The sequence below is a fragment of the Salvelinus alpinus genome, chromosome 11 (genome assembly GCF_045679555.1).
Source record: "Salvelinus alpinus chromosome 11, SLU_Salpinus.1, whole genome shotgun sequence".
Lineage (NCBI taxonomy): Eukaryota > Metazoa > Chordata > Actinopteri > Salmoniformes > Salmonidae > Salvelinus > Salvelinus alpinus.
Window position 1 is genome coordinate 69,157,794 of NC_092096.1, and position 27,214 is coordinate 69,185,007.

Consider the following 27,214-nt stretch of genomic DNA (forward strand, 5'->3'; position numbering starts at 1 on the left):
GGGAGGGAGGGAGGGAGGGAGGGAGGGAGGGAGGGAGGGAGGGAGGGAGGGAAAAAGTAAAGAGAGAAATAAACAATGAAAGGAAAGAAGGGAAGGAAATAAGAAAGTAAGCAGGAAGGGAGGAAAGAAGGGTGGTATGAGCGGAAGATGGGAGACATTGAGATGGGGATCCAGTATTATGTGCATTGATACAGTACTGATTGTCAATTCCAAACAGACACAGATACTGTGGAATAGATGGAGGGAAAGCTATAGAGCTAGATTCCTGTGTGTATTGTCTTATTCTGCTGGAGAAGAGGTGGGTGTCTAGCTTGGAGTGGAGCTCTCTGTTATCCTCTACAGTGGTGCAGGGTGATTATCCCACTCTCTCTTCACAGCATCCCAACCTTTGATCAACTCTCCATGTCAAGGTCTCCACTAAGAGATGGCCATTGGATAAAGGAGAGAGGAGGCTACCTAAAAGGGTGCATTTCTCTCCAATTTCAAAGTCAGTTGTTGCAACCCCTTTGCGCAGCTTTAGTAAATGCGAGGTTGCCACTAGAAGGAGAGAACATTTTGAAAGTCTATTGCTGATGCATTCCATGGCCACACATGAAACTCCTAACAGTGAGTGATATGTATCTTTTCAGAGGGCACAAAGCCACGCACTCACTCATTTAAACAATCTCTCAGTCTTTCACTCACTCCCAGACACACACAACCCTCTCTGAGTAAACACTTAGCTCCCTCTGCCAGGAGTCTACACTATTTCAGGGGCATTTTTCCTCGGGGCCACATTTGGGTCTTCACTGAGGTCCAGAGGGCCACCGCACTTAAAATGTGTTATATTTCCTCGCCGTCAAAATTTTCAAAAATGTGCTCCTTAAATGTCTAGATTTAATTTGGGTGACTGTTAGCTGTTAGCTGTTAGCAATCTGGATTAAAAGAGACAAATGCCCATTATCATTTCTACACAGGGTATAGTGCCGTACAGTAGATCAGGTTATCTACTACAGGAAACATGGAGGGTATAGTGTCGTAGATCAGGTGATCTACTACAGGAAACATGGAGGGTATAGTGTCGTAGGTCAGGTGATCTACTACAGGAAACATGGAGGGTATAGTGTCGTAGGTCAGGTGATCTACTACAGGAAACATGGAGGGTATAGTGTCGTAGGTCAGGTGATCTACTACAGGAAACATGGAGGGTATAGTGTCGTAGGTCAGGTTATATACTACAGGAAACATGGAGGGTATAGGGTCGTAGGTCAGGTTATCTACTACAGGAAACATGGAGGGTATAGTGTCGTAGGTCAGGTTATCTACTACAGGAAACATGGAGGGTATAGTGTCGTAGGTCAGGTTATCTACTACAGGAAACATGGAGGGTATTGTGTCGTAGGTCAGGTGATCTACTACAGGAAACATGGAGGGTATTGTGTCGTAGGTCAGGTTATCTACTACAGGAAACATGGAGGGTATAGTGTCATAGGTCAGGTTATCTACTACAGGAAACATGGAGGGTATAGTGTCATAGGTCAGGTGATATACTACAGGAAACATGGAGGGTATAGTGTCGTAGGTCAGGTTATATACTACAGGAAACATGGAGGGTATAGTGTCGTAGATCAGGTTATATACTACAGGAAACATGGAGGGTATAGTGTCGTAGGTCAGGTTATCTACTACAGGAAACATGGAGGGTATAGTGTCGTAGATCAGGTGATCTACTACAGGAAACATGGAGGGTATAGTGTCGTAGATCAGGTGATCTACTACAGGAAACATGGAGGGTATAGTGTCGTAGGTCAGGTGATCTACTACAGGAAACATGGAGGGTATAGTGTCGTAGATCAGGTTATCTACTACAGGAAACATGGAGGGTATAATGACGTAGATCAGGTTATCTACTACAGGAAACATGGAGGGTATAGTGTCGTAGGTCAGGTTATCTACTACAGGAAGCATGGAGGGTAGAGGGTCGTAGGTCAGGTTATCTACTACAGGAAACATGGAGGGTATAGTGCCGTAGGTCAGGTTATCTACTACAGGAAACATGGAGGGTATAGTGTCGTAGGTCATGTTATCTACTACAGGAAACATGGAGGGTATAGTGTCGTAGGTCAGGTGATCTACTACAGGAAACATGGAGGGTATAGTTTCGTAGGTCAGGTGATCTACTACAGGAAACATGGAGGGTATAGTTTCGTAGATCAGGTGATCTACTACAGGAAACATGGAGGGTATAGTGTCGTAGGTCAGGTGATCTACTACAGGAAACATGGAGGGTATAGTGTCGTAGATCAGGTGATCTACTACAGGAAACATGGAGGGTATAGTGTCGTAGATCAGGTGATCTACTACAGGAAACATGGAGGGTATAGTGTCGTACAGTAGGTCAGGTTATCTACTACAGGAAACATGGAGGGTATAGTGTCGTAGGTCAGGTTATATACTGCTGGCGATCTGGCCTCAGTCCCAATCGCAGGGGACTATGGGAGGTTATGTTCAATCAGAGAAAATGTGACTGTGTGTGAACGAACACGCACAGATGACACACATACACACAGACAGGGGGGATCAAAACTACAACCTGTTACCGTGCCGTGGTTGGTTTCCAATAGCATTTGTTACACACTATTTATAAGCAGCACTACAGGTACCAGTTAATCCAGCACTGGGCTGCCAACTGCCAGCCTGTTGGCACTGGGACTCGTTTGTGTGTGTGGTACTTATGAAGGCTTAGGGCAACATAACACAGAGAACCAGAAACCCACCCAGGAACATACGATACATGTTTAGACAACGCTAAGATAACGCTAAGACAACGCTAAGACAACGCTAAGACAACGCTAAGACAACGCTTAGAAGAAGAAAAAAGACAAGTTTCTTATTTTATATGATTTTTTTATTTTTACCTTTATTTAACTAGGCAAGTCAGTTAATAACAAATTCTTATTTACAATGTCGGCCTACCGGGGAACAGTGGGTTAACTGCCTTGTTCAGGGGCAGAACGACAGATTTTTACCTTGTCAGCTCGGGGATTTCAACTTGCAACCTTTCGGTTACTAATCCATCGCTCTAACCACTAGGCTACCCTGCCGCCTCTACACTCTAACCACTAGGCTACCCTGCCGCCCCTACACTCTAACCACTAGGCTACCCTGCCGCCCCTCCACTCTAACCACTAGGCTACCCTGCCGCCCCTCCACTCTAACCACTAGGCTACCCTGCCGCCCCTCCACTCTAACCACTAGGCTACCCTGCCGCCCCATATGATGTGGCATAACCATGTCTAAACCAAAGACAGATATCTGCTTTCAGATTCCCTTTTTGAACTGGTAAAAGCACAAATCCATGAATCTAAAGCCTTCCTTCTGGAGAGAACCTTTATGGTGAAGGGGGGCGGGAGGCTTCTGAGACTTTATATTACGTTCCTATTTATTTCAGAGGGGGAATCGGAGTTCTTAAGAAAACAATAGTGATTATTAACGATAACGGAATAAATAAATAACGCACGTGAGATCCGCCTATAAATGGAGTGCAATTATCGCTGAATTTGCATATAATGATATATTCCTATCAAAAGGATTAAGAAAAGCATAGCGGTTCAGGGTGACTAATTAGCAACAAAGAGAAATACTTTTTATTTTTTTATTTTTTTACAAGAGTCCACAACGTGAATATTAATAGCATTTTGAGTCGGTACGTGGAAAACTGTGCTAGTTACAGGTACATCATACGCAAAAGTAATCTAAATTGCGCTTGGCACCTGGGCACCCCCCTCGAGCTAAGCTCAGAATCCCAATGACGGATTGACTGTAACAAATATCGGACTAAAAACAAGCGTAATATATTTTCAGCTTAGTAGTGTGTTTGTTTTAAGCCGAGCTCCCTGAACATCAGCGATGGGGAGGGGACAGACGCAGGCTGAATAATGGTGTACATCAAGAGACTCAGGAAGTCATTAACCACAGCGCCACTAGCTAAATAAAAGCTGCACAAGCATTTCCTTCTGATGCGGCCATATGTTTTATAGCATGTTTAGTTTACAATCCCGGGGCCATCCTGTCCCAGAGAATACGCCTAGTTAGCTTGCACAGTATTGATTTCTTTCAGAGGCAGTGGGGGGGGAATGTGGGTGGATGAGGAAGGGGAGGTACCGGCTCATTGGAAACTCGGTTGATTTTTCTGCAAGCCTGTGAAGGGAAATGTTCACATCTCACTGGGAGGAAAAACTGTAGCCATTCTCCATGAAGCAGACAGAGGAGGTTAAACACTGCCCACAGCAGACAGAGGTTAAACACAGCCCACAGCAGACAGAGGAGGTTAAACACAGCCCACAGCAGACAGAGGAGGTTAAACACAGCCCACAGCAGACAGAGGAGGTTAAACACAGCCCACAGCAGACAGACAGAGGTTAAACACTGCCCACAGCAGACAGAGGAGGTTAAACACAGCCCACAGCAGACAGAGGAGGTTAAACACAGCCCACAGCAGACAGAGGAGGTTAAACACAGCCCACAGCAGACAGAGGAGGTTAAACACTGCCCACAGCAGACAGAGGAGGTTAAACACTGCCCACAGCAGGTTAAACACTGCCCACAGCAGACAGAGGAGGTTAAACACTGCCCACAGCAGGTTAAACACTGCCCACAGCAGACAGAGGAGGTTAAACACTGCCCACAGCAGGTTAAACACTGCCCACAGCAGACAGAGGAGGTTAAACACTGCCCACAGCAGGTTAAACACTGCCCACAGCAGACAGAGGAGGTTAAACACTGCCCACAGCAGGTTAAACACTGCCCACAGCAGACAGAGGAGGTTAAACACTGCCCACAGCAGGTTAAACACTGCCCACAGCAGACAGAGGAGGTTAAACACTGCCCACAGCAGGTTAAACACTGCCCACAGCAGACAGAGGAGGTTAAACACTGCCCACAGCAGGTTAAACACTGCCCACAGCAGACAGAGGAGGTTAAACACTGCCCACAGCAGACAGAGGAGGTTAAACACTGCCCACAGCAGGTTAAACACTGCCCACAGCAGACAGAGGAGGTTAAACACTGCCCACAGCAGAGCGTTAGAAGTCTCGCTGGGTGAAAACGGGTCAGTCGAAGCCTTTGAGGCGGCAGATTATGCAACGCAAACAAGGCAATGAAATGCTTTCCGATGCTGAGGGAGCACAAACGACCCAAGGTGGGATGGTTGAACGGGAGGGGATGTTCACAGAGACAAATGACACTCAGCGACAGAGTTGGGAGACGAAAGAATGGGAGGAGGATATGCATTCCAAGATGAATGAGGCCTATGAGTTGACCATTTTTCTTATTGACCGCAACGAAAGAGGTACAATCAATCATTGTATCGAAGGTAGATAATACAGTTGGTCGACAGTTTTGATTTTGTCAGCCTTGTTTGAACACCATATTAGTCAAAATAAGCTAATCCTGATAGGTGGCGTATCTTAATAACCTGATAAGATATGCAAAGTTTATTCTGAAGGAAGCGTTTAAGAACGCTGTTTCTAATTGACAAAACTAAAATGCATTAATGCATGGTAACTAGTTAAAACAACCCATTTAAGATCTAGTTTATTAGCAGCCCATGGTATTTACAGATAGGCAAACCTCATGCTTCAGCCTATATATTTATAAAAACACTACGCAGCATCATTTGGGCCACAGGTGATCATGCTTATTGCTAATATACTGTAGACCATATGCATGGTCCAACATATTAAAATAATTTTAACATAATTTTGAACAATATGTTAATTAATCCCATTTCTGGAGATGGAAATGATACTTTAGATGGTGCAAGTATAATGTTAGTAGTAGAATGTAATTGAACTTCTCAGTCTTTGTACATAAAATGTCCCCGGGAAAAGGGAAACCTCTCCCCTCTACGACTTTTTCCCCTCCACTGCTACAACAATTTCCAGAGGAAACACTGCAGGTAACCTTGGTAACACTGCATGTTTGGTAGTATATATACACAGTCAATGTAAACGTTGAGGTTCTTTACCTTCCATCTCTATTGCTGTCCAACTCTTTGAAAACGCTGATTGGAGACTCAGGCCTATAGTGACTTGTGGGACCTGTGAACACAACAATGTAGCAATAGGGTTACTGTGGAATCACCTGATAACGTTCTAGGCTCCATAGTTGTGAACTGTGAAATCTCACCTTCAGTGAAAACGGTAATAAGTCATTGAGTGACAAAACAATTTTACTCAAATTTCAATTGTGGTGGTGGGAATTCCCCTTTAACTATATCAAATATACGTGGCTCCCGAGTGGCACAGCAGTCTAAGGCACTGCATCTCAGTGCAAGAGGTGTCACTACAGTCCCTGGTTCGAATCTAGGCTGTATCACATCCGGATGTGATTGGGAGTCCCATAGGACAGCAAACAATTGGCCCAGGGTCGTCCGGGTTTGGCCGGGGTAGGCCGTCATTGTAAATTAGAATTTGTTCTTAACTAACTTGCCTAGGTAAATAAAGGTTAAATAAAATAAAATAAAAATACACTTAGTTAACAAAACATTCGTAACTCGTTCCATGATAGACTGACCAGGTGAATCCAGGTTAAAGAAGGATTGTTAAGCCTTGAGACAATTGAGACATGGATTGTGTATGTGTGCCATTCTGAGGTTGAATGGGCGAGACAAAAGATTAAGGAGGGAGGGAGGTACGAAGGGAAATGAGGGATGTAGGATGGGCTGAGGGGAGGAGGGGAGGGAGGGAGAGAGGATGAGGGTAGGGAGGGAGGGGGGTTCACCCAGTGCTTGGGCAATCAGGCGATGAGTCAGTCATGCTGAGAGAACATTTGGTTCTACTGTAAAAAATAAATAAAAAATAAAACATAAAAATGTGTCAGGATCCAGAATGCAATCAGGGCGCTTTGTGCTGTACGGCAGTATAATGACATGATTTCCCCTCTGTTCGCCATTCGCCCTAGTTTTCAGGCACTGGAAAAAGGCTACACTCCCGCACTCCCGTTCTCCTTCACCGAACCACGGGAGCCACATTCACTTTCCGATCACAAGAAACGAGATGAGCAAGAAAAAAGGGGGGAAGTTGACCTCCATTCACGACTAAACCAATCCCTTATCATTGACTCAAAAGCTGGGAATCTAAAAAGGGGCAAACTGATTGCCCCAAAGATGTAGAAAGAAGCACTTTACATAATGCTAATTACACATCCGCCATAATTAGCTTTCTGTATATGATTTGGCTAATTATGGAAAAGCTAATTGTGAAATTAGCCATTTTTCCCACCATACAGTGTGCTGCATTAAGAATCCCTGTGTTTAGCTGTTTAACAGAGAAAAATATGAACAGTGAATGAATTGGATTTATTTATCTTAAATCTATAGATCCAGGGTTAAGGTCAATTCCTATTTAACTTGAAATTCCAATTCAATTCTTGATTTCACTCATGAAGTGGAGAATGTAATTTGAATTGTATTTCAAATTTCAACAATCTTCAAGTTATGGAATTTAATTGATTAGACTATTTTGACTTTTTTTTTTATTGAAAACATTTCATCTTTGGAATTCAGTATTTTTACATTTCCCACTAAATGGATTTAATGGACAAAGTATCAAACATTGGCTGCAGGATTTGTTTTAAATCAGTTCAACTTGTATTTCTATATTTCCAGTATAGCTCGGCTATCTGAACAGTGACAGTACAGTGTTCAGCCTGAGGGAATTTAATTAGAATTGGAATTTGTGGAATTGTTAAGGATAATGAATTTGGAATTGAATTCTTGGAATTTACCAAACATTGGAATTGAGAGGAATTTAATTATCTCTGAATTCAAAGACTGACCTGTGGAATTTGAATTGAATTAAATGTAATTTACAGGGAGAGAGATTCTAATTAGAATTGAATGTGGAATTCACCCCGACCTTTGTTCAAAGATTCCAAAAGTTCACAAAACTCAAAAAGGAGGAAGAATCATTAAACGAGGAACTACATTTTATGTCAACTCTGAATTTAAAGTGACAGTTCACCCAAATTACAAAATTACTAATTTGTGTAAGCAGTCTATGGACAAGTACCATGTTGTGGGTTTGTTTACTTAGCCACTGTCACCAACACTGCTAACCAAATCAAGGACTGCTGCCTTTCCTGGTCCATAGACTGCTTTCAGCTTCAGGAAATAATATGCCTTTTATCCCTATCTCATGGAAACCTGTCCATGTATTCAACTGTTGCATGGGTTCATGGTAACATGGTGAGGTGATGTCCTCTTGCAAACGCAACATATTCTGTATCTGTCATTTCAAAGACATTTCCTGTGTTTCAGCTGCTGGGTTTCTGTACAGCACTTTGTGACATCTGCTAATGTAAAAAGCGCTTCATAAATACATTTGATTGATTGATATCCCTCCCTGCTGCTTGACATTCTCCACCCATCTGCAGTCCCTCTGCTCTCTCCATCCTGACGTCCCTCCCTGCTGCAGTCCCTCTGCTCTCTCCATCCTGATATCCCACCCTGCTGCAGTCCCTCTGCTCTCTCCATCCTGATATCCCTCCCTGCTGCAGTCCCTCTGCTCTCTCCATCCTGATATCCCACCCTGCTGCAGTCCCTCTGCTCTCTCCATCCTGATATCCCACCCTGCTGCAGTCCCTCTGCTCTCTCCATCCTGATATCCCTCCCTGCTGCAGTCCCTCTGCTCTCTCCATCCTGACGTCCCACCCTGCTGCAGTCCCTCTGCTCTCTCCATCCTGACGTCCCACCCTGCTGCAGTCCCTCTGCTCTCTCCATCCTGATATCCCTCCCTGCTGCAGTCCCTCTGCTCTCTCCATCCTGACGTCCCACCCTGCTGCAGTCCCTCTGCTCTCTCCATCCTGATATCCCACCCTGCTGCAGTCCCTCTGCTCTCTCCATCCTGATATCCCTCCCTGCTGCAGTCCCTCTGCTCTCTCCATCCTGACGTCCCACCCTGCTGCAGTCCCTCTGCTCTCTCCATCCTTTCTTCCACTCATCTTGTGGGAGACAATCTCATTCCTCCGTTCACTGCAGAGCTGTAGCAGCCAGAGCCGTACAATGGGGGGAGATAGTGAGAGAGAGAGAAAGAGAAGGATGAAGCGAGAGTGCGAGAGAGAGGGGGAGGAAGTGAGTGGGAGTGAGGCAGAGAGAGATAAAGAAAAAGTGAGAGTGGAAGGCAGAGTGAGGGAGGGAGGGAGGGAAGTGAGTTCGGAGGCACTGGCTCTCCTGGCAGACGGCACATATAGCTCTCTATGTTTACTAATGGAGACCATCAGTCATCCGTGGAGCGTTACCGTAGTGATTGCACACCGAGAGCTCTTAAAGTAAAGGGAGAGAAGAGAGAGAATGGAACACATCAGATGGGCCCTTAAGATCTATACCTGCAGTACATGTAACAAATCATTCAGGGAGCTTCTTTGTTCCAGGGGTTAATACGGAAGACTTCCATGAGACGGGAGGGCACGGAAGACTTCCATGAGACGAGAGGGCACGGAAGACTTCCATGAGACGGGAGGGCTCGGAAGACTTCCATGAGACGGGAGGGCTCGGAAGACTTCCATGAGACGGGAGGGCACGGAAGACTTCCATGAGACGGGAGGGCACGGAAGACTTCCATGAGACGGGAGGGCACGGAAGACTTCCATGAGACGGGAGGGCACGGAAGACTTCCATGAGACGGGAGGGCACGGAAGACTTCCATGAGACGGGAGGGCACGGAAGACTTCCATGAGACGGGAGGGCACGGAAGACTTCCATGAGACGGGAGGGCACGGAAGACTTCCATGAGACGGGAGGGCACGGAAGACTTCCATGAGACGGGAGGGCACGGAAGACTTCCATGAGACGGGAGGGCACGGAAGACTTCCATGAGACGGGAGGGCACGGAAGACTTCCATGAGACGGGAGGGCACGGAAAACTTCCATGAGACGGGAGGGAACGGAAGACTTCCATGAGACGGGAGGGCACGGAAGACTTCCATGAGACGGGAGGGCACGGAAGACTTCCATGAGAGGTGCACAAAAGCAACAAAAACCAAATGAAATCAGCACTGAGGGAAATTCGTATATAAACTTCAAATAGAGTACCAGTCAAAAGTTTGGACACTACTACTCATTCAAGGGTTTTTCTTTATTAGTACTATTTTCTATATTGTAGAACAATAGTGAAGACATCAAAACTATGAAATAACACATATGGAATCATGTAGTAACCAACAAAGTGTTAAATCAAAATATATTTGCAATTCTTCAAAGTAGCCAACCTTTGCCTTGATGACAGCGTTGCACACTCTTGGCATTCTCTCAACCACCTTCACCTGGAATGCTTTTCCAACAGCCTTGAAGGAGTTCCCACATGCTTAGCACTTGTTGGCTGCTTTTCCTTCACTCAGAGGTCCAACTCATCCCAAACCATCTCAATTGGGTTGAGGTCGGGTGATTGTGGAGGCCAGGTCATCTGATGCAGCACTCCATCACTCTCCTTGGTCAAATAGCCCTTACACAGCCTGAAAGTGTGTTTTGGGTCATTGTCCTGTTGAAAAACAAATGATAGTCCCACTAACAGCAAACCAGATAGGATGGCGTATCGCTGCAGAATGCTGTGGTAGCCATGCTGGTTAAGTGTGCCTTGAATTCTAAATAAATCACTGACAGTGTCACCAGCAAAGCACCCCAACACCATAACACCTCCACGCTTCAAGGTGGGAACCACACATGCGGAGATCATCCGTTCACCTACTCTGCATCTCACAGAGACACGGCGGTTGGAACCAAAAATCTCAAATTTGGACTCATCAGACCAAAGGACAGATTTCCACCGGTCTAATGTCCATTGCTCGTGTTTCTTGGCCAAAGCAAGTCCCTTCTTCTCGTTGGTGTCCTTAAGAAGTGTTTTCTTTGCAGCAATTCGTCCATGAAGGCCTGGTTCATGCAGTCTCCTCTGAACAGTTGATGTTGAGATGTGTCTGTTACTTGAACTGTGTGAAGCATTTATTTGGGCTGCAATCTGAGGTGCAATTAACGCTAATGAACTTATCCTCTGCAGCAGAGGTAACTCTGGGTCTTCCTTTCCTCTGGCGGTCCTCATGAGAGGCAGTTTCATCATAGAGCTTGATGGTTTTTACGACTGCATTTAAAGAAACATTCAAAAACGTTCTTGAAATTTTCCAGATAGACTGACCTTCATGTCTTAAAGTAATGATGGACTGTCATTTCTCTTTGCTTATTTGAGCTGTTCTTGACATAATATGGACTTGGTAATTTACCAAATAGGGCTATCTTTTATATACCACCCCTACCTTGTCACAACACAACTTATTGGCTCAAACGCATTAAGAAGCAAAGAAATTCCATAAATTAATTAACAAGCCACACCTGTTAAATGAAATGCATTCCAGGTGACTACCTCATTCAGCTGGTTGAGAGAATGCCAAGAGTGTGCAAAGCTGTCATCAAGGAAAAGAGTGGCTACTTTGAAGAACCTCAAATATAAAATATAATTTGATTTGTTTAACACTTTGTTGGTTACTACATGATTCCATATGTTTTATTTCATAGTTTTGATGTCTTCACTATTATTCTACAATGTAGAAAATAGTAAAAAAAAATAAAGAAAAACCCTGGAATGAGTAGGTGTGTCCAAACCTTTGACTGGTACTGTATGTTAAGAATCCTTGCCATAATAATATATTCTGAACATTTTGTCACAATAATAGAATGGAATCAATGTCTTGCTCTCGGGTGTCAAGTGCACTTGACGTGCTTTTAAACCAAGTCCTGCTGGCTTCATGGACAAATGTGGACCTTTAGAAAACATGCATTAAGGCAGCTCGCTGACGCTCCAAAGTCAAAAATCAGGTCAGTCGCTGGAATAGCCGTCAACTTGAGGAAACCCCTAGAACTCTGAGTGGATCCATGTACAGTTGAAGTCGGAAGTTTACAAACACCTTAGCCAAATACATTTAAAACTCAGTTTTTCACAATTCTTGACATTTAATCCTAGTAAAAATTCCCTGTCTTAGTTCAGTTAGGATCACCACTTTATTTTAAGAATGTGAAATGTCAGAATAATAGTAGAGAGAATGATTTATTTCAGCTTATATTTCTTTCATCACATTCAAAGTGGGTCAGAAGTTTACATACACTCAATTAGTATTTGGTAGCATTGCCTTTAAATTGTTGAACTTTGGTCAAATGTTTCTGGTAGCCTTCCACAATCTTCCCACAATAAGTTGGGTAAATTTTGGCCCATTCCTTCTGACAGAGCTGGTGTAACTGAGTCAGGTTTGTAGGCCTCCTTGCTCGCACATGCTTTTTCAGTTCTGCCCACAAATTTTCCATAGGATTGAGGACAGGGCTTTGTGATGGCCACTCCAATACTTTGACGTTATTGTCCTTAAGCCATTTTGCCACAACTTTGGAAGTATGCTCGGGGTCATTGCCCATTTGGAAGACCCATTTGCGACCAAGCTTTAACTTCGTGACTGATGTCGCTTCAATATATCCACATAATTTTCTTTCCTCATGATGCCATCTATTTTGTGAAGTGCACCAGTTCCTCCTGCAGCAAAGCACCACCACAACATGATGCTGCCACCCCCGTGCTTCACGGTTGGGATGGTGTTCTTCGGCTTGCAAGCCTCCCCCTTTTTCCTTCAAACATAACGATGGTCATTATGACCAAACAGTTCTATTTTTGTTTCATCAGACCAGGAGGACATGTCTCCAAAAAGTATGATCTTTGTCCCCATGTGCAGTTGCAAACCGTAGTCTGGCTTTTTTATGGCGGTTTTGGAGCAGTGGCTTCTTCCTTGCCGAGCGGCCTTTCAGGTTATGTCGATATTGGACTCGTTTTATGTAAATGTAATGTAAATGTTTTACTGTGGATATAGATACTTTTGTACCTGTTTCCTCCAGCATCTTCACAAGGTCCTTTGCTGTTGTTCTGGGATTGATTTGCACTTTTCGCACCAAAGTACATTAATCTCTAGGAGACAGAACACGTCTCCTTCCTGAGCGGTATGGCGGCTGCGTGGTCCCATGGTGTTTATACTTGCGTACTATTGGTTGTACAGATGAACGTGGTACTTTCAGGGGTCTGGAAATTGCTCCCAAGGATGAACCAGACTTGTGGAGGTCTACAATATTTTTCTGAGGTCTTGGCTGATTTCTTTTGATTTTCCCATGATGTCAAGCAAAGAGGCATCGAGTTTGAAGGTAGGCCTTGAAATACATCCACAGGTACACCTCCAATTGACTCAAATGATGTCAATTAGTCTATCAGAAGCTTCTAAAGCCATGACATCATTTTCTGAAATTTTCCAAGCTGTTTAAAGGCACAGTCAACTTAGTGTATGTAAACTTCTGACCCACTGGATGTGTGATACACTTTCACTGTATCACACTTAATAAGTTATAAGTGAAATAATCTGTAAACAACTGTTGGAAAAATGACTTGTGTCATGCACAAAGTAGATGTACTAACCGACTTGCCAAAGCGAGAGTTTGTTAACAAGAAATGTGTGGAGTGGTTTAAAAACGAGTTTTAATGCCTCCAACATAAGTGTATGTAAACTTCCGACTTCAACTGTAACTCCACATCGGAACATGACACACTTCAATACAACGGGACAGAGCGAAGACTTGCATATGGGGCAGTGCTATTTAGGGTGGTTAAGAGTTTTGATCAGCGTGACAATTCTAACCTGATGCTACCTGGGCCTGATGAGCCATACAGTATATTTAATATGTTATGAGCCACACATTAATGATATTTAAATGAGCCCAAGCCCATTATCCAATACGTAGGATAAAATAGTTGTTTTAAGGAGAGGCCAGTGGAGCACAGGTACGTATTGCACAAGAGAAAGGCTGTAAGTTAGAATCTTATTATGCATTAATTAGCTAAATATAAAGGGCAATACTGCATTGAATGTATTACCTGAGGCTAGGACATCAATGTGTATAGGGCTATATATATATATCAATCTAGAACAGGATGATCTATTTTGGATGCAATTTGAATGTTGATGAGAGAGAGAGAGAAAGACTGCGAGAAACTGATTTAAAGAAACGATATTCGAGTGATGTTTTAAAAGTCTGTAGCTGCTATTAAAAAAAAGAACAATCTTAATAATTAAAAAAATTAAAAACAAGGTGACAACCGAAAGTCAGATGGAGATGGGTTAAAATAGACCCGCATTCCGTCTTTACATTACTGTAGCATAGGCTATGCTACAGCAAATGTAGGCCTACCTGTCACAAGAGAAAAAGTTACCATGATAAGATGGGTCTACATGCATCGTGAACTGCGCTCCATTCTAAGATGGGCTGTCTGTCCCCTACCCTGAGCGTTCTCTCAGGCAGAGGCCATAGAGAAGCCAGATGTAGACAGTGCATATCATTTTAACAGTTCCATTTCACGCCATGCTGCTCATATAAATAATTTAAAATAATTGACCGTTTTTTCGCAGTTATTTATCCCGGGAAAAGGGAGTGGTTTTGGGCAGTAAATCCCGGTAACCGGGTTCCCGCCATTCAACTCTAGTGCTATTAATATCCAGGGGTTTGTGGGGGAAGGATAATATGGTGCATGTAGACTACTTTCTGTATTTATGGGAAGATTGGGGGGGGGGGGGGCGACTGCCGACCTCCTTGTGAACCCAATACCACGGACATTAGGAAGAAGGTTCTTTAAAACAACCCATGCAATCAGTGCTCCCGCCCCCTCCTCCCCACTAACGTGCCCCGCTTTGTTATTCAAGGTGGATTTAACCACAAATCTCCCAACATTCTTTGCCAGACAAAGACCTCCCATTAAGACTGTGAATGCTGAGCAACATCGGATAGCCTAGCTAATTGGGAAGAGAAAAATATATAATAAAAGAAAATGTGTGATGACTCGGGTAATGCAGTCCGTGCTCTGTCAAAACAATGTGTGAAATTTTTAAAAAGTTTAAAAAGTTAAATTACCGCCACCGGAGGTTAAGATAGAGATCTAGGAACGCTAATAGACTAAAGTCAATGTGTACGCACGTTAATCCGCCTAATACGATCTCACATGATAGTGCACATCTGTTGTGGAAGGAGTTGTGTAGAGGTATCTTGCATGTATTAGTACTTGATAGAAGCTTTTGAAGGATCGGTTTCCCTCAATAGGAACAGTGACAGAATAAAAAAATCTCTATATATAATAAAAAGGCTTGAGATTAGCCTATGATGATCCAAGATGGCTAACACGCTTCACTGTTCATATCGCAGCGCAGCTCGAAAACTGTTAACATAGGCAGCTTGTCAACAACAACCAAAATGTCTGTGTGTGCACTTGTAAGTCAATTGATCACCCGTTCCTAACATGCATCACTCTAAAAAAATGTTTTATTCCCCATTACATTTCCAAAGACAAACCGCTAACCCATGGAGTCAATACCACCCAGTCCTTTTTTATGTCTTTATTCCATTAAATCCTCCCGGAGTCATTGCCCCCTGACACACGTCGCTTTGCAATTGCCTTTGAGGGCACCAATATAACACGGCCATCCCCAATATCTGCATATGAACCCCCAGAGACGGCCTTGATCAACTGCAGCGGTAATCAAAGGAGAAGACTCCATTTTGGCTCAGAAAAAGGCAACCCACAGGCAATGTGGGAACCATAATGTCTCCTTGCCCCTGTGTTGGTATATCCCACCTTTGGCCACATATTGACATGTACAGATATAAAAAGACAGACGAGATGGTATGAAGGGTCAATGTTTCTTTATTAAAGGGACACTTCTGTTTATATTGATCATTTAATCCCCATCAATCTCATTCTTTGTTACCCTTTGGAGGGTTTTTAGCTTGGTCCTGACTGGATAAAGGCCTATATCTTTAAGGGTTAAAATGCTGAGCTTGACTGTTTGGCCCATGATGGGAGGAATCAAAAGTTCCTACAATCAGAGGACTTCTTACTGGCCATAATGTCTGTGAACTTGGTATATTAACTATGGTTTATTTTTTGTTAGATTATATTTTTGTTTTATTCGCCATGCTGAAGAGGACTAAAAGCAACCATGCAGAGTAAATAAATAATTGATTGAAGATAACATATTTCATTTACTAGGAATCTGGTTTAAATGTTAAAGCTCCGACACACCGGTAGGATTGTCAAACGTTTGCCTCCCCGACAGTGTTTAGCACCTCTGAACAGAATGTTGGCAGTCAATCTCTTTTCTGTTTCACACAGCAAAATCCTTAGAACTAGTCAGACACTCAGCCTTGTTAAAATACTCCAAACCAGCAGGTGGCAGTAGCGCTGTTTGGCAATGCATAGAGTATATGTGCGCATTGCTTATGGTCTAGATTCCAAGCTATCTGCGCTAATGTTGTTATTTTGTGGAATAAACCCTTGTTGTTACTAGCTAGATGGCCTCAGCTAGATAACTACCTAGCAAGATGATGAAGAACAATTGAATACAATTGAATACAGTCTCCATAATCCCCTAATGCCAGTGGCAGCCAATAGCCAAATGTTTTGCTAGCTAGCTAACGTTAGCATATTCGCTACCTAGCACAACATAGCTAGCTAGCTAAGGACACTGCACTAACTCGGCAGCCGTTGCTTGGAAACTAGCTAATCCATTGTGATTTAATTATACTGTCATTACTAGCTCCTAGCTTGGGGGAAGTATTTAGTGTTGTGTCTGTACACTTAGCTAGCTACCATCCCATAGCCTACATATGAAGAGTGACTTGCTCATCCGTGCATGTACGACGATCATGCACTTTTTGTTGGCCACTGACGAGCATTGCGATTCTACAAATAAATAAAAAATCAGTAGGTTCGTCACTACCGGGTCGGCATGCAGCAGCTAACGCTTTTGTTCTCGCATGAGAAGGAACGGCCTCCCACTGTGTTAAGTACCTATTTTTGTTGTGTTTCACGCTTTAGTGGTGTGGAATGTGGTAGCTTAAAATATCATCATGTTTGGTTGTAGATGGGAAGGGAAAGGCAGTCTGAAATGTTTAGGCCCTTGAGCAATCAATAAGGACGTAGATGAAACAGAAGGACATCCACAGCCCTGCTTAACAGAGGTGGGACTTGCCAGTTCAGGTCACCACTCCAGGAACTGGCAACAAGGAGGCATGAGATCTACTACAAGCAGAGGTAATGCATGCAATTATAAACTGGGGGGTTCGAGCCCTGAATGCTGATTGGCTGACAGCCGTGGTATATCAGACCGTATATACAACGGGTATGACAAAACATGTATTTTTACTGCTCTAATTACGTTGGTAACCAGTTTATAATTGCATTAAGGCACCCCGGGGGTTTGTGATATATGGCCAATATACCACGGCTAAGGTTGGTGTCCATCCGTCGTGCCTAAGAACAGCCCTTAGCCGTGGTGTATTGGCCATATACCACACCCTCTCGTGCCTTTTTGCTTAAATATAGCATAGAGTTGACTCCAAGACCCTGTACCTCACGCCACACACACACACGCACGCACGCACACACACACTAATGATGCATTGTACAACATACAGAGGGCATTCACACAAACCTACAGTGGTGGAAAAAGTACTCAATTGTCATACTTGAGTAAGAGTAAAGATACCTTAATAGAAAATGACTCAAGTAAAAGTGCAAGTCACCCAGTAAAATCCTACTTGAGTAAAAGTCTAAAAGTATTTGGTTTGAAATATACGTATGTATCAAAAGTAAATGGAATTGGCAAAAAAAATCATTACAAATTCCTTATATTAAGCAAACTAGACAGCACCATGTTCTTAATTACGGATGGCCTGGGGTTCGCTCCAACACTCAGACATCATTTACAAACGAAGCATGTGTGTGTATAGTGAGTCCTCCAGATCAGAGGCAGTAGGGATGACCAGGGATGTTCTCTGTTTAGTGAGTCCACCAGATCAGAGGCAGTAGGGATGACCAGGGATGTTCTCTGTTTAGTGAGTCCTCCAGATCAGAGGCAGTAGGGATGACCAGGGATGTTCTCTGTTTAGTGAGTCCTCCAGATCAGAGGCAGTAGGGATGACCAGGGATGTTCTCTGTTTAGTGAGTCCACCAGATCAGAGGCAGTAGGGATGACCAGGGATGTTCTCTGTTTAGTGAGTCCTCCAGATCAGAGGCAGTAGGGATGACCAGAGATGTTCTCTGTTTAATGAGTCCAACAGATCAGAGGCAGTAGGGATGACCAGGGATGTTCTCTGTTTAGTGAGTCCTCCAGATCAGAGGCAGTAGGGATGACCAGGGATGTTCTCTGGTTAGTGAGTCCTCCAGATCAGAGACAGTAGGGATGACCAGAGATGTTCTCTGTTTAATGAGTCCAACAGATCAGAGGCAGTAGGGATGACCAGGGATGCTCTCTGTTTAGTGAGTCCACCCGATCAGAGGCAGTAGGAATGACCAGGGATGTTCTCTGGTTAGTGAGTCCACCAGATCAGAGGCAGTAGGGATGACCAGGGATGTTCTTTTGATAAGTGCGTGAATTGGACCATTTTCCTGTCCTGCTAATCATTCAAAATGTAATGAGTACTTTTGGGTGTCAGGAAAAATGTATAGAGTAAAAGGCACATTATTTTCTTTAGGAATGTAGTGAAGTAAAAGTAGTCAGAGAATAGTAAAGTACAGATACCCCAAAAAACGACTTAAGTACTATACACCAGTGATCAAATCTACACGCAGAAAACGAACCCGCAAACAAACAAAAGGTATACCATATTATGAAGGGATAAAGGTATACCATATTATGAAGGGATAAAGGTATACCATATTATGAAGGGATAAAGGTATACCATATTATGAAGGGATAAAGGTATACCATATTATGAAGGGATAAAGGTATACCATATTATGAAGGGATAAAGGTATACCATATTATGAAGGGATAAAGGTATACCATATTATGAAGGGATAAAGGTATACCATATTATGAAGGGATAAAGGTATACCATATTATGAAGGGATAAAGGTATACCATATTATGAAGGGATAAAGGTATACCATATTATGAAGGGATAAAGGTATACCATATTATGAAGGGATAAAGGTATACCATATTATGAAGGGATAAAGGTATACCATATTATGAAGGGATAAAGGTATACCATATTATGAAGGGATAAAGGTATACCATATTATGAAGGGATAAAGGTATACCATATTATGAAGGGATAAAGGTATACCATATTATGAAGGGATAAAGGTATACCATATTATGAAGGGATAAAGGTATACCATATTATGAAGGGATAAAGGTATACCATATTATGAAGGGATAAAGGTATACCATATTATGAAGGGATAAAGGTATACCATATTATGAAGGGATAAAGGTATACCATATTATGAAGGGATAAAGGTATACCATATTATGAAGGGATAAAGGTATATGTAGCAGACTGCTTTCCTCTACAAACAAGGGAACATGAAGAGACGTATATGAATGGCATATACTGTATAATGAACTAAGCAAACACAAGCAGAGAAATGAAGGACCTAGAGAAAAATCAGACCGCAACCTATATCCAATCAAGGTTAAAAAAAAAAGTTACAGATTGAATATTTATACGTCCATGTTCGCTCGGCTCCCAGACCCGGCTCCCAGACCGGCTCCCAGACCGGCTCCCAGACCCGGCTCCCTGACCGGCTCCCAGACCGGCTCCCTGACCGGCTCCCTGACCGGCTCCCTGACCGGCTCCCTGACCGGCTCCCAGACCGGCTCCCAGACCGGCTCCCAGACCGGCTCCCAGACCCGGCTCCCAGACCGGCTCCCTGACCGGCTCCCAGACCCGGCTCCCTGACCGGCTCCCTGACCGGCTCCCAGACCGGCTCCCAGACCCGGCTCCCAGACCGGCTCCCAGACCGGCTCCCTGACCGGCTCCCAGACCCGGCTCCCAGACCGGCTCCCAGACCCGGCTCCCAGACCCGGCTCCCAGACCGGCTCCCTGACCGGCTCCCTGACCGGCTCCCTGACCGGCTCCCTGACCGGCTCCCTGACCGGCTCCCTGACCGGCTCCCAGACCGGCTCCCTGACCGGCTCCCAGACCGGCTCCCAGACCGGCTCCCAGACCGGCTCCCAGACCGGCTCCCAGACCGGCTCCCAGACCGGCTCCCAGACCGGCTCCCAGACCCGGCTCCCTGACCGGCTCCCTGACCGGCTCCCTGACCGGCTCCCTGACCGGCTCCCTGACCGGCTCCCAGACCGGCTCCCAGACCGGCTCCCAGACCGGCTCCCAGACCGGCTCCCTGACCGGCTCACGACACCAAACAGTAACGCTAAGGAACCATCAGGGATTCATAAAGTGCTGTTAATTTATTGTGTAACAACGCGAGTCCTGAATGAATCAATATTTAATGTCACGCATTGTGGTACTGGCTGGTCGGCTAGGTCCACTTTGCCTTTCGGATCGACGACGAAAACCTCACCATACCTACTGATTCCCGAAATACACATATACAGTTCCACACACAGAAATGGCCATGAGTCTGCAGAACATACACAGCTACATGCTACACCCCCCCCCGAAACAAAGCAGTCATTAGCGTGGGAAGTAAAAATGAATGGGTGTAACGCCCATGTGATGGAAAAGGATGCAGAAAGGGAGACCGTGTGCCCCCGGAAAACACGGCCGAGCGGCGCACACACGCGTGTCATTAACGTGTCATTAAAACGTGCCCCTGGGTAAGGTCAGCCGGCACCGCAGGAGGCTGATGGATGGGGGCTCGGCGGCGACGCCAAAGTCAAGTGACCTTTCCACCGCCCCGATCCAAAACTTTTTTTCCCCCCCCGGAGGTGGCAAGATGGGCCTCGACAGCAAATCAATCTTGAAGCTTGAGGACACGGAGGACAGTTGTAAATGAAAAGAAGAAGAGGGGGAAGATCTAGGTACAACATCATTCCACAGTAACATTTAGGCCTTACTAATAACACACAGGCTGCCTAAAATGGTGGCCTATTAAATGATGTCTCCATTAAGATTGGTTGACAGGGGAGGGGAGGGGGGGTGTATAATGTGAATGTTTGATAAAGTGAGTGACTAATTCATTCGGGATTTCCTGGCTGCCGCTCTCTGTACCCACTTTGCCACTGAATCACAGGCGATTAATTATGCAAACTACACAGAGGCCCAATTCTGATCCAATTTAAATATCCAAACCTTTGCTTTGCCCCCCACGTAATGGATTTGAAGTCCCTGCACAGGGAGTGTAAACCATGAGTTTCCCCAACCAACCCAACTAGCCTCAGCCCCAGAAAAGCAGTATTAAATGCATGTCCTACTGGAAACTTTACCAGTAAACTACCAGAATGTTGGTATCTTTCAAAGATTTTATGTAATCTAATCACCAAGATATCTAGTGGCCCTTTTGGGTCTTTCAGATTATCATAGGTGTCTGTAATTATCTCTGTTCTTCTTTGTGGCCTTATCACATGTAAAATATATCAAATCATTCAAATAGAATGAGAAAGCGGTAAAACATTATCTTAGTGAATACCACTGGTGTTTAATATGAGGGTTTCAGTATTGACATAAAAATATATATATATATATATAAAGGTTTTTTTAACAAACTTTTATTTATTTTACGATGTAAATATGTAAATGTTGTGAATGTTTTGCCGTCAAAACAGTTTTGAAAAAAGTCAATAGTTGGACAATTTAGATCGCCATAGGTTTTACCAAAATTACTGAAGATTCTGGTAACTTTGATAAATTACCCGGTAGCTTTGCAATCCTACTCACACTGTGGTAAGGGAATTTTCCCTATGACTCAGAGTAAACGTGTCCCTCCAACTTCAAGGGGATGTACAGGAAGGATGAAAACATGCTGTTAGTCAGCATTCCGATACACATATTTCTATGATGCGGAAAAGCACCTGTTTTTAAAAACGCACCTCGCCCTAACTGTGACCCTCCAATATGTCACCCTAAATGCGGCCCTGCAGAGTTGGGGTCAATTCACTTCCATCAAAGAATGGAACACGACCCCTGTTACCCGAACCGTGCCGCTTGCTTCCTCTAACAACAACCTTATCCCCGACACTCAATGCCAAAACGAATACTATTACCTTATATGGAAGCTTGACCCCAGCGCTGGCCTAACAACCCCTGACTGTGTAGCCCTGTCACTACTCAAATCGGTTGTCATGACACTTACTGTTGTCCGCCGTTTCCCGTGCCCCTATCTCCCGCTCTCTGAGTGCGTCTGCCTCCTCCTTCCTCCTTGCCTCCTCCTTCCTGAGATCGTCCAGTTGTGCCTGTAGGTCGTCAGAGACCCGCTGCAGGTCACGAAGCTGGGCCTGCGTGCGGAGTTTAAACCAAAATGGGAGACATCAACCTAACACAACATTACAACGCATCACATGTATTACATAACTACTTTACCAAATAAAAGTTAGATGGTATATCTTTGGCAAAGCTTTATGGTCGAGCATGAAACCCTTTCTGTGTATGTTTTGCCGTATGAAAGAGGAAAAGAGTGGGGGGGGTAAAAATGTGTTGTATAGAAGTCATGGACGTGATGAAGTGGGTGCAAATGTACAACTCCTTAAATTGTATCTCATTCATTTAGAGAGTGGGGCCTGAATGGATTTAATGATGAATCTCAAGTATTGGAGCCTCCTATTCAGTTATGTTTCTCTCTTTCTGTATTCACAGCAGCAGCAGCTCTGCTGTAAAAGCAGAGAGGCCTACACAATGGACTATTTAAAATCACTAGCGCCAGGCTGTGTTGCCGTGGCACCGAAATGACACTGAATGACAGAGAAGCGTAGACTATCATCACTCTCTGTAATAGTCCAATTAATGAACAAAATGTGTGTGTGTGTGTGTGTGTGTGTGTGTGTGTGTGTGTGTGTGTGTGTGTGTGTGTGTGTGTGTGTGTGTGTGTGTGTGTGTGTGTGTGTGTGTGTGTGTGTGTGTGTGTATATTACTTTCAAATATCCCCTCTGAGAGTTTCTCATAATGCAATGATGAATTCTAGAGCTGTGGTTACGATAGGGCTGACTAGCTTTCTGGGGCATGTTACTTCCTTATCCACATTCAGCAGCCAGAGTGATTTATGGAGTCCATTTTGAGTTAGCCTGAGTATACCTGCTCCAATGTATAGCACTGTCTTGGTAAACAAGTGCCTCCAGACTACATTATCAACTTAAAGCCTAAACAACTAGCCTAAGTGCTAACATGCTAGCATGACTAGCTACCATCAGCGACACAAGAATTAAAAACTATATTATGTGGTGGCAAACTTTGATGGCAGATTTACAAAAAGTTGGAATGTTCTTCATTCTCTTTTACTGCATGCATTGTCATTCAATCTATTCTAGTTCTCAATCTTTTGTAAATCAAAACAGAAACATAATACAAAACATCCTTTATCCAGTACGCTGGAAGGAACTGTTTGACTCAACATGAAAAAATATGTGCACAATTCCAATAGGATATACATTATTCCAGTAATGTCTCTAAAAGGTCTGGTGTTCTTCTAACAGTTTCCCCTCGGGACAGGTTCCCTTGGGGTCATTGTGTAAGGTTCCTAGGACTAGCCCCTAAAGCACTCTGCCATATCAACAGAGACACATTCAGAACACAGGATCAAAAACTGCAGTAGGGGGCAGGGGGGGTTGTACAAGCCTGGATCTGTCAATCACCTACACACAGAAACAGAACATTGACCCGAAATATTCAACAAAACGTGCCCTGGGTATAAGAAGCCTAGCAGCTGGCAATCAGAGGAGGGTGTCTGTGTGCGCAGATGTGTTGCGACTGAGTCGGCTGACTATTCCGTGTCATCGTAGTCGGCTGACTATTCCGTGTCATCGTAGTCGGCTGACTATTCCGCGTCATCGTAGTCGGCTGACTATTCCGCGTCATCGTAGTCGGCTGACTATTCCGCGTCATCGTAGTCGGCTGACTATTCCGCGTCTTCGTAGTCGGCTGACTATTCCGTGTCATCGTAGTCGGCTGACTATTCCGCGTCTTCGTAGTCGGCTGACTATTCCGCGCCATCGTAGTCGTCTGACTATTCCGTGCCATCGTAGTCGTCTGACTATTCCGTGTCATCGTAGTCGTCTGACTATTCCGCGTCATCGTAGTCGGCTGACTATTCCGCGTCATCGTAGTCGGCTGACTATTCCGCGTCATCGTAGTCGGCTGACTATTCCGTGCCATCGTAGTCGTCTGACTATTCCGTGTCATCGTAGTCGTCTGACTATTCCGTGCCATCGTAGTCGTCTGACTATTCCGTGTCATCGTAGTCGTCTGACTATTCCGTGTCTTCGTAGTCGTCTGACTATTCCGCGCCATCGTAGTCGGCTGACTATTCCGTGCCATCGTAGTCGTCTGACTATTCCGTGCCATCGTAGTCGTCTGACTATTCCGTGTCATCGTAGTCGTCTGACTATTCCGTGCCATCGTAGTCGTCTGACTATTCCGTGTCATCGTAGTCGTCTGACTATTCCGTGTCTTCGTAGTCGTCTGACTATTCCGTGTCATCGTAGTCGTCTGACTATTCCGTGCCATCGTAGTCGTCTGACTATTCCGTGTCATCGTAGTCGTCTGACTATTCCGTGTCATCGTAGTCGGCTGACTATTCCGTGTCATCGTAGTCGGCTGACTATTCCGTGTCTTCGTAGTCGTCTGACTATTCCGTGTCATCGTAGTCATCTGACTATTCCGTGTCATCGTAGTCGTCTGACTATTCCGTGTCATCGTAGTCGTCTGACTATTCCGTGTCATCGTAGTCGGCTGACTATTCCGTGTCATCGTAGTCGGCTGACTATTCCGCGTCATCGTAGTCGTCTGACTATTCCGCGTCATCGTAGTCGTCTGACTATTCCGCGTCATCGTAGTCGTCTGACTATTCCGCGTCATCGTAGTCAGCTAAGTATGGTGGAGGTGAGTGATTATGGATGGCTGTAGTAGTGGTGGTGGTACTAAACATGGCAGCTGTTATAATATTGTGGTAGTAGTTAGGCATGTACATACATTAGGGTAGGTGCTAGTTTAAACAGTAACCATAGCAACACACGGCATGGTTGCAACATGTATTCAGGTATCAACTATTTGTCTAGGAGACATGGAGGATTGGGCAGGGTAGGAACACACTGATTTCCCTGGGGGACAGTCAGACAGGGAGCCAGTGTATATTACCACTGTTATCTACCTGTTTCTCCCGCCAGGTGAGGACGCCTTCCTCGATCAGCTGCTGCTTGAGCCTCAGCCCCTCACCCAGGACCCTCATCTGGCCCTCCACCTCCGCTCGCTCCCTCTGTCCCAGATTCCTGGAAGAAAGGAAACGCGGCCGTCATTACTGAGAAAACCCACCCGTCTGCTGTCTCCATGGACACCTCCCATCCCTGTCTAACAGTGACGCCACGGGCCAATTCTGGAGGGTTCACAGTGTACTCACCCAGTCCAAATGGGAAAATAACTGGATACATGATGGCTAGAGGAGGATTCTGTGGAAGAGCAGATATCTCTTTTGCCCGAGATATAGTAGAGGGAAGGAGTTTGTGAGGTCAAAAATGAGGTATAATATTTTTGTTTGTTTTGTAGTTTTGAGGCATATGGCATAAATAAATTCAATTAAACCTATATTGGTGCTTGTGTTTGCCAAAGGTGTACCCGCGTGCTAGCCGTGGCAATGAACATCAATGCAATTAAGGGTGTTTTACTAATTGAGGTCTAGCTAAATAATATGCTTCTGAAAAAATGTACGCACACATCGAAATATATTTAAGAAATGCTTGAAAGGGGGAAAAAAAGTATTATTTAAGTGGAATTAAAGCCCTTCGTTGTTTTGACACCAAATCCCAAGTGTTGTTTAGACATTTGGAAAGAACCAATTATCCAGAGGAAAATATCCACAACGTCTCAATTTAACTGAGAGGCTGCTGTTGTTATTATCCGTTCTAGTTCTATTTGGTTAAAAAGCACAATAAGACGGCAAAATGAGAAGCCAATGAGGTGGTGCCTCTGTATCTGCCTATATTGAACTCTTGTCATCCATGACGTATTCACGTTGAGGGAGAGTCGCTAAAGGAATCGTATGATGTCAATACAGCTCTCAGTCTTCGGAGCACAGTGACAACACGCCCCCTGGTGCTAACACGCCCCCTGGTGCTAACACGCCCCCTGGTGCTAACACGCCCCCTGGTGCTAACACGCCCCCTGGTGCTAACACGCCCCCTGGTGCTAACACGCCCCCTGGTGCTAACATTCAGTATAAGAAGGTCCACTGGTTATCACTGTCACGTAGGCCCAACAGGCTCTGATCCCGCACATATGTCTACGGAACGGTTAGGACAACAGGAACATTTATTAAGCTATTCGTATCAAAACATCCTTTCTGAAACGCATATCATATCAATTTCAAACAGGTGCACAATTGGGGTGTCGGATGGCATGCCAATGGGAACACATTCCAGCTCCAAATGATCCCAGTCCACCACAGCAACTGATTTAGGGCTAGACCTGTGCAACCAGGGGTGTGTACTCTGAGCTAGACCTGGGGAACCAGGGGTGTGTACTCTGAGCTAGACCTGGGGAACCAGGGGTGTCTACTCTGAGCTAGGCCTGGGGAACCAGGGGTGTCTACTCTGAGCTAGGCCTGGGGAACCAGGGGTGTCTACTCTGAGCTAGGCCTGGGGAACCAGGGGTGTCTACTCTGAGCTAGGCCTGGGGAACCAGGGGTGTCTACTCTGAGCTAGGCCTGGGGAACCAGGGGTGTCTACTCTGAGCTAGGCCTGGGGAACCAGGGGTGTCTACTCTGAGCTAGGCCTGGGGAACCAGGGGTGTCTACTCTGAGCTAGGCCTGGGGAACCAGGGGTGTCTACTCTGAGCTAGGCCTGGGGAACCAGGGGTGTCTACTCTGAGCTAGGCCTGGGGAACCAGGGGTGTCTACTCTGAGCTAGGCCTGGGGAACCAGGGGTGTCTACTCTGAGCTAGACCTGGGGAACCAGGGGTGTGTACTCTGAGCTAGACCTGGGGAACCAGGGGTGTGTACTCTGAGCTATCAGATAAGAGCCAGTTGAAAAGAAAACAAGCAGGTGTCCCCCCCCTGGACTAAAGGTGTATGATTTTAGAAGTACGGACTCCCAGTCCAACTGACCTGCATGTGTTTTGGCAAGGCGTTTGACTCCTGTACTCATCTGAAGCATCACAGCAGTCTGGAGGGAAGAACGGTAAAAAGGATTTACACACCAGGCAAATCAATGAGGTACACAA

At 44.9% G+C, this 27,214-nt stretch overlaps 1 protein-coding gene across 4 annotated transcripts in view; it reads right to left on the reverse strand.

Moving 5' to 3' along the window:
• LOC139534705 (glucosidase 2 subunit beta-like) overlaps positions 1-27,214 on the reverse strand; it is a 280,149-nt gene that overhangs the window by 246,935 nt on the left and 6,000 nt on the right. For all 4 annotated transcript variants that reach the window (XM_071334091.1, XM_071334090.1, XM_071334089.1 and 1 more), the window contains exons 4-7: positions 27,099-27,156; positions 25,152-25,269; positions 22,146-22,287; positions 6,008-6,080 (exon numbers count right to left, since the gene is read on the reverse strand). In XM_071334091.1, coding sequence (XP_071190192.1) covers positions 6,008-6,080; positions 22,146-22,287; positions 25,152-25,269; positions 27,099-27,156 — 391 coding nt within the window. The remainder of the gene's footprint in view (positions 1-6,007; positions 6,081-22,145; positions 22,288-25,151; positions 25,270-27,098; positions 27,157-27,214) is intronic.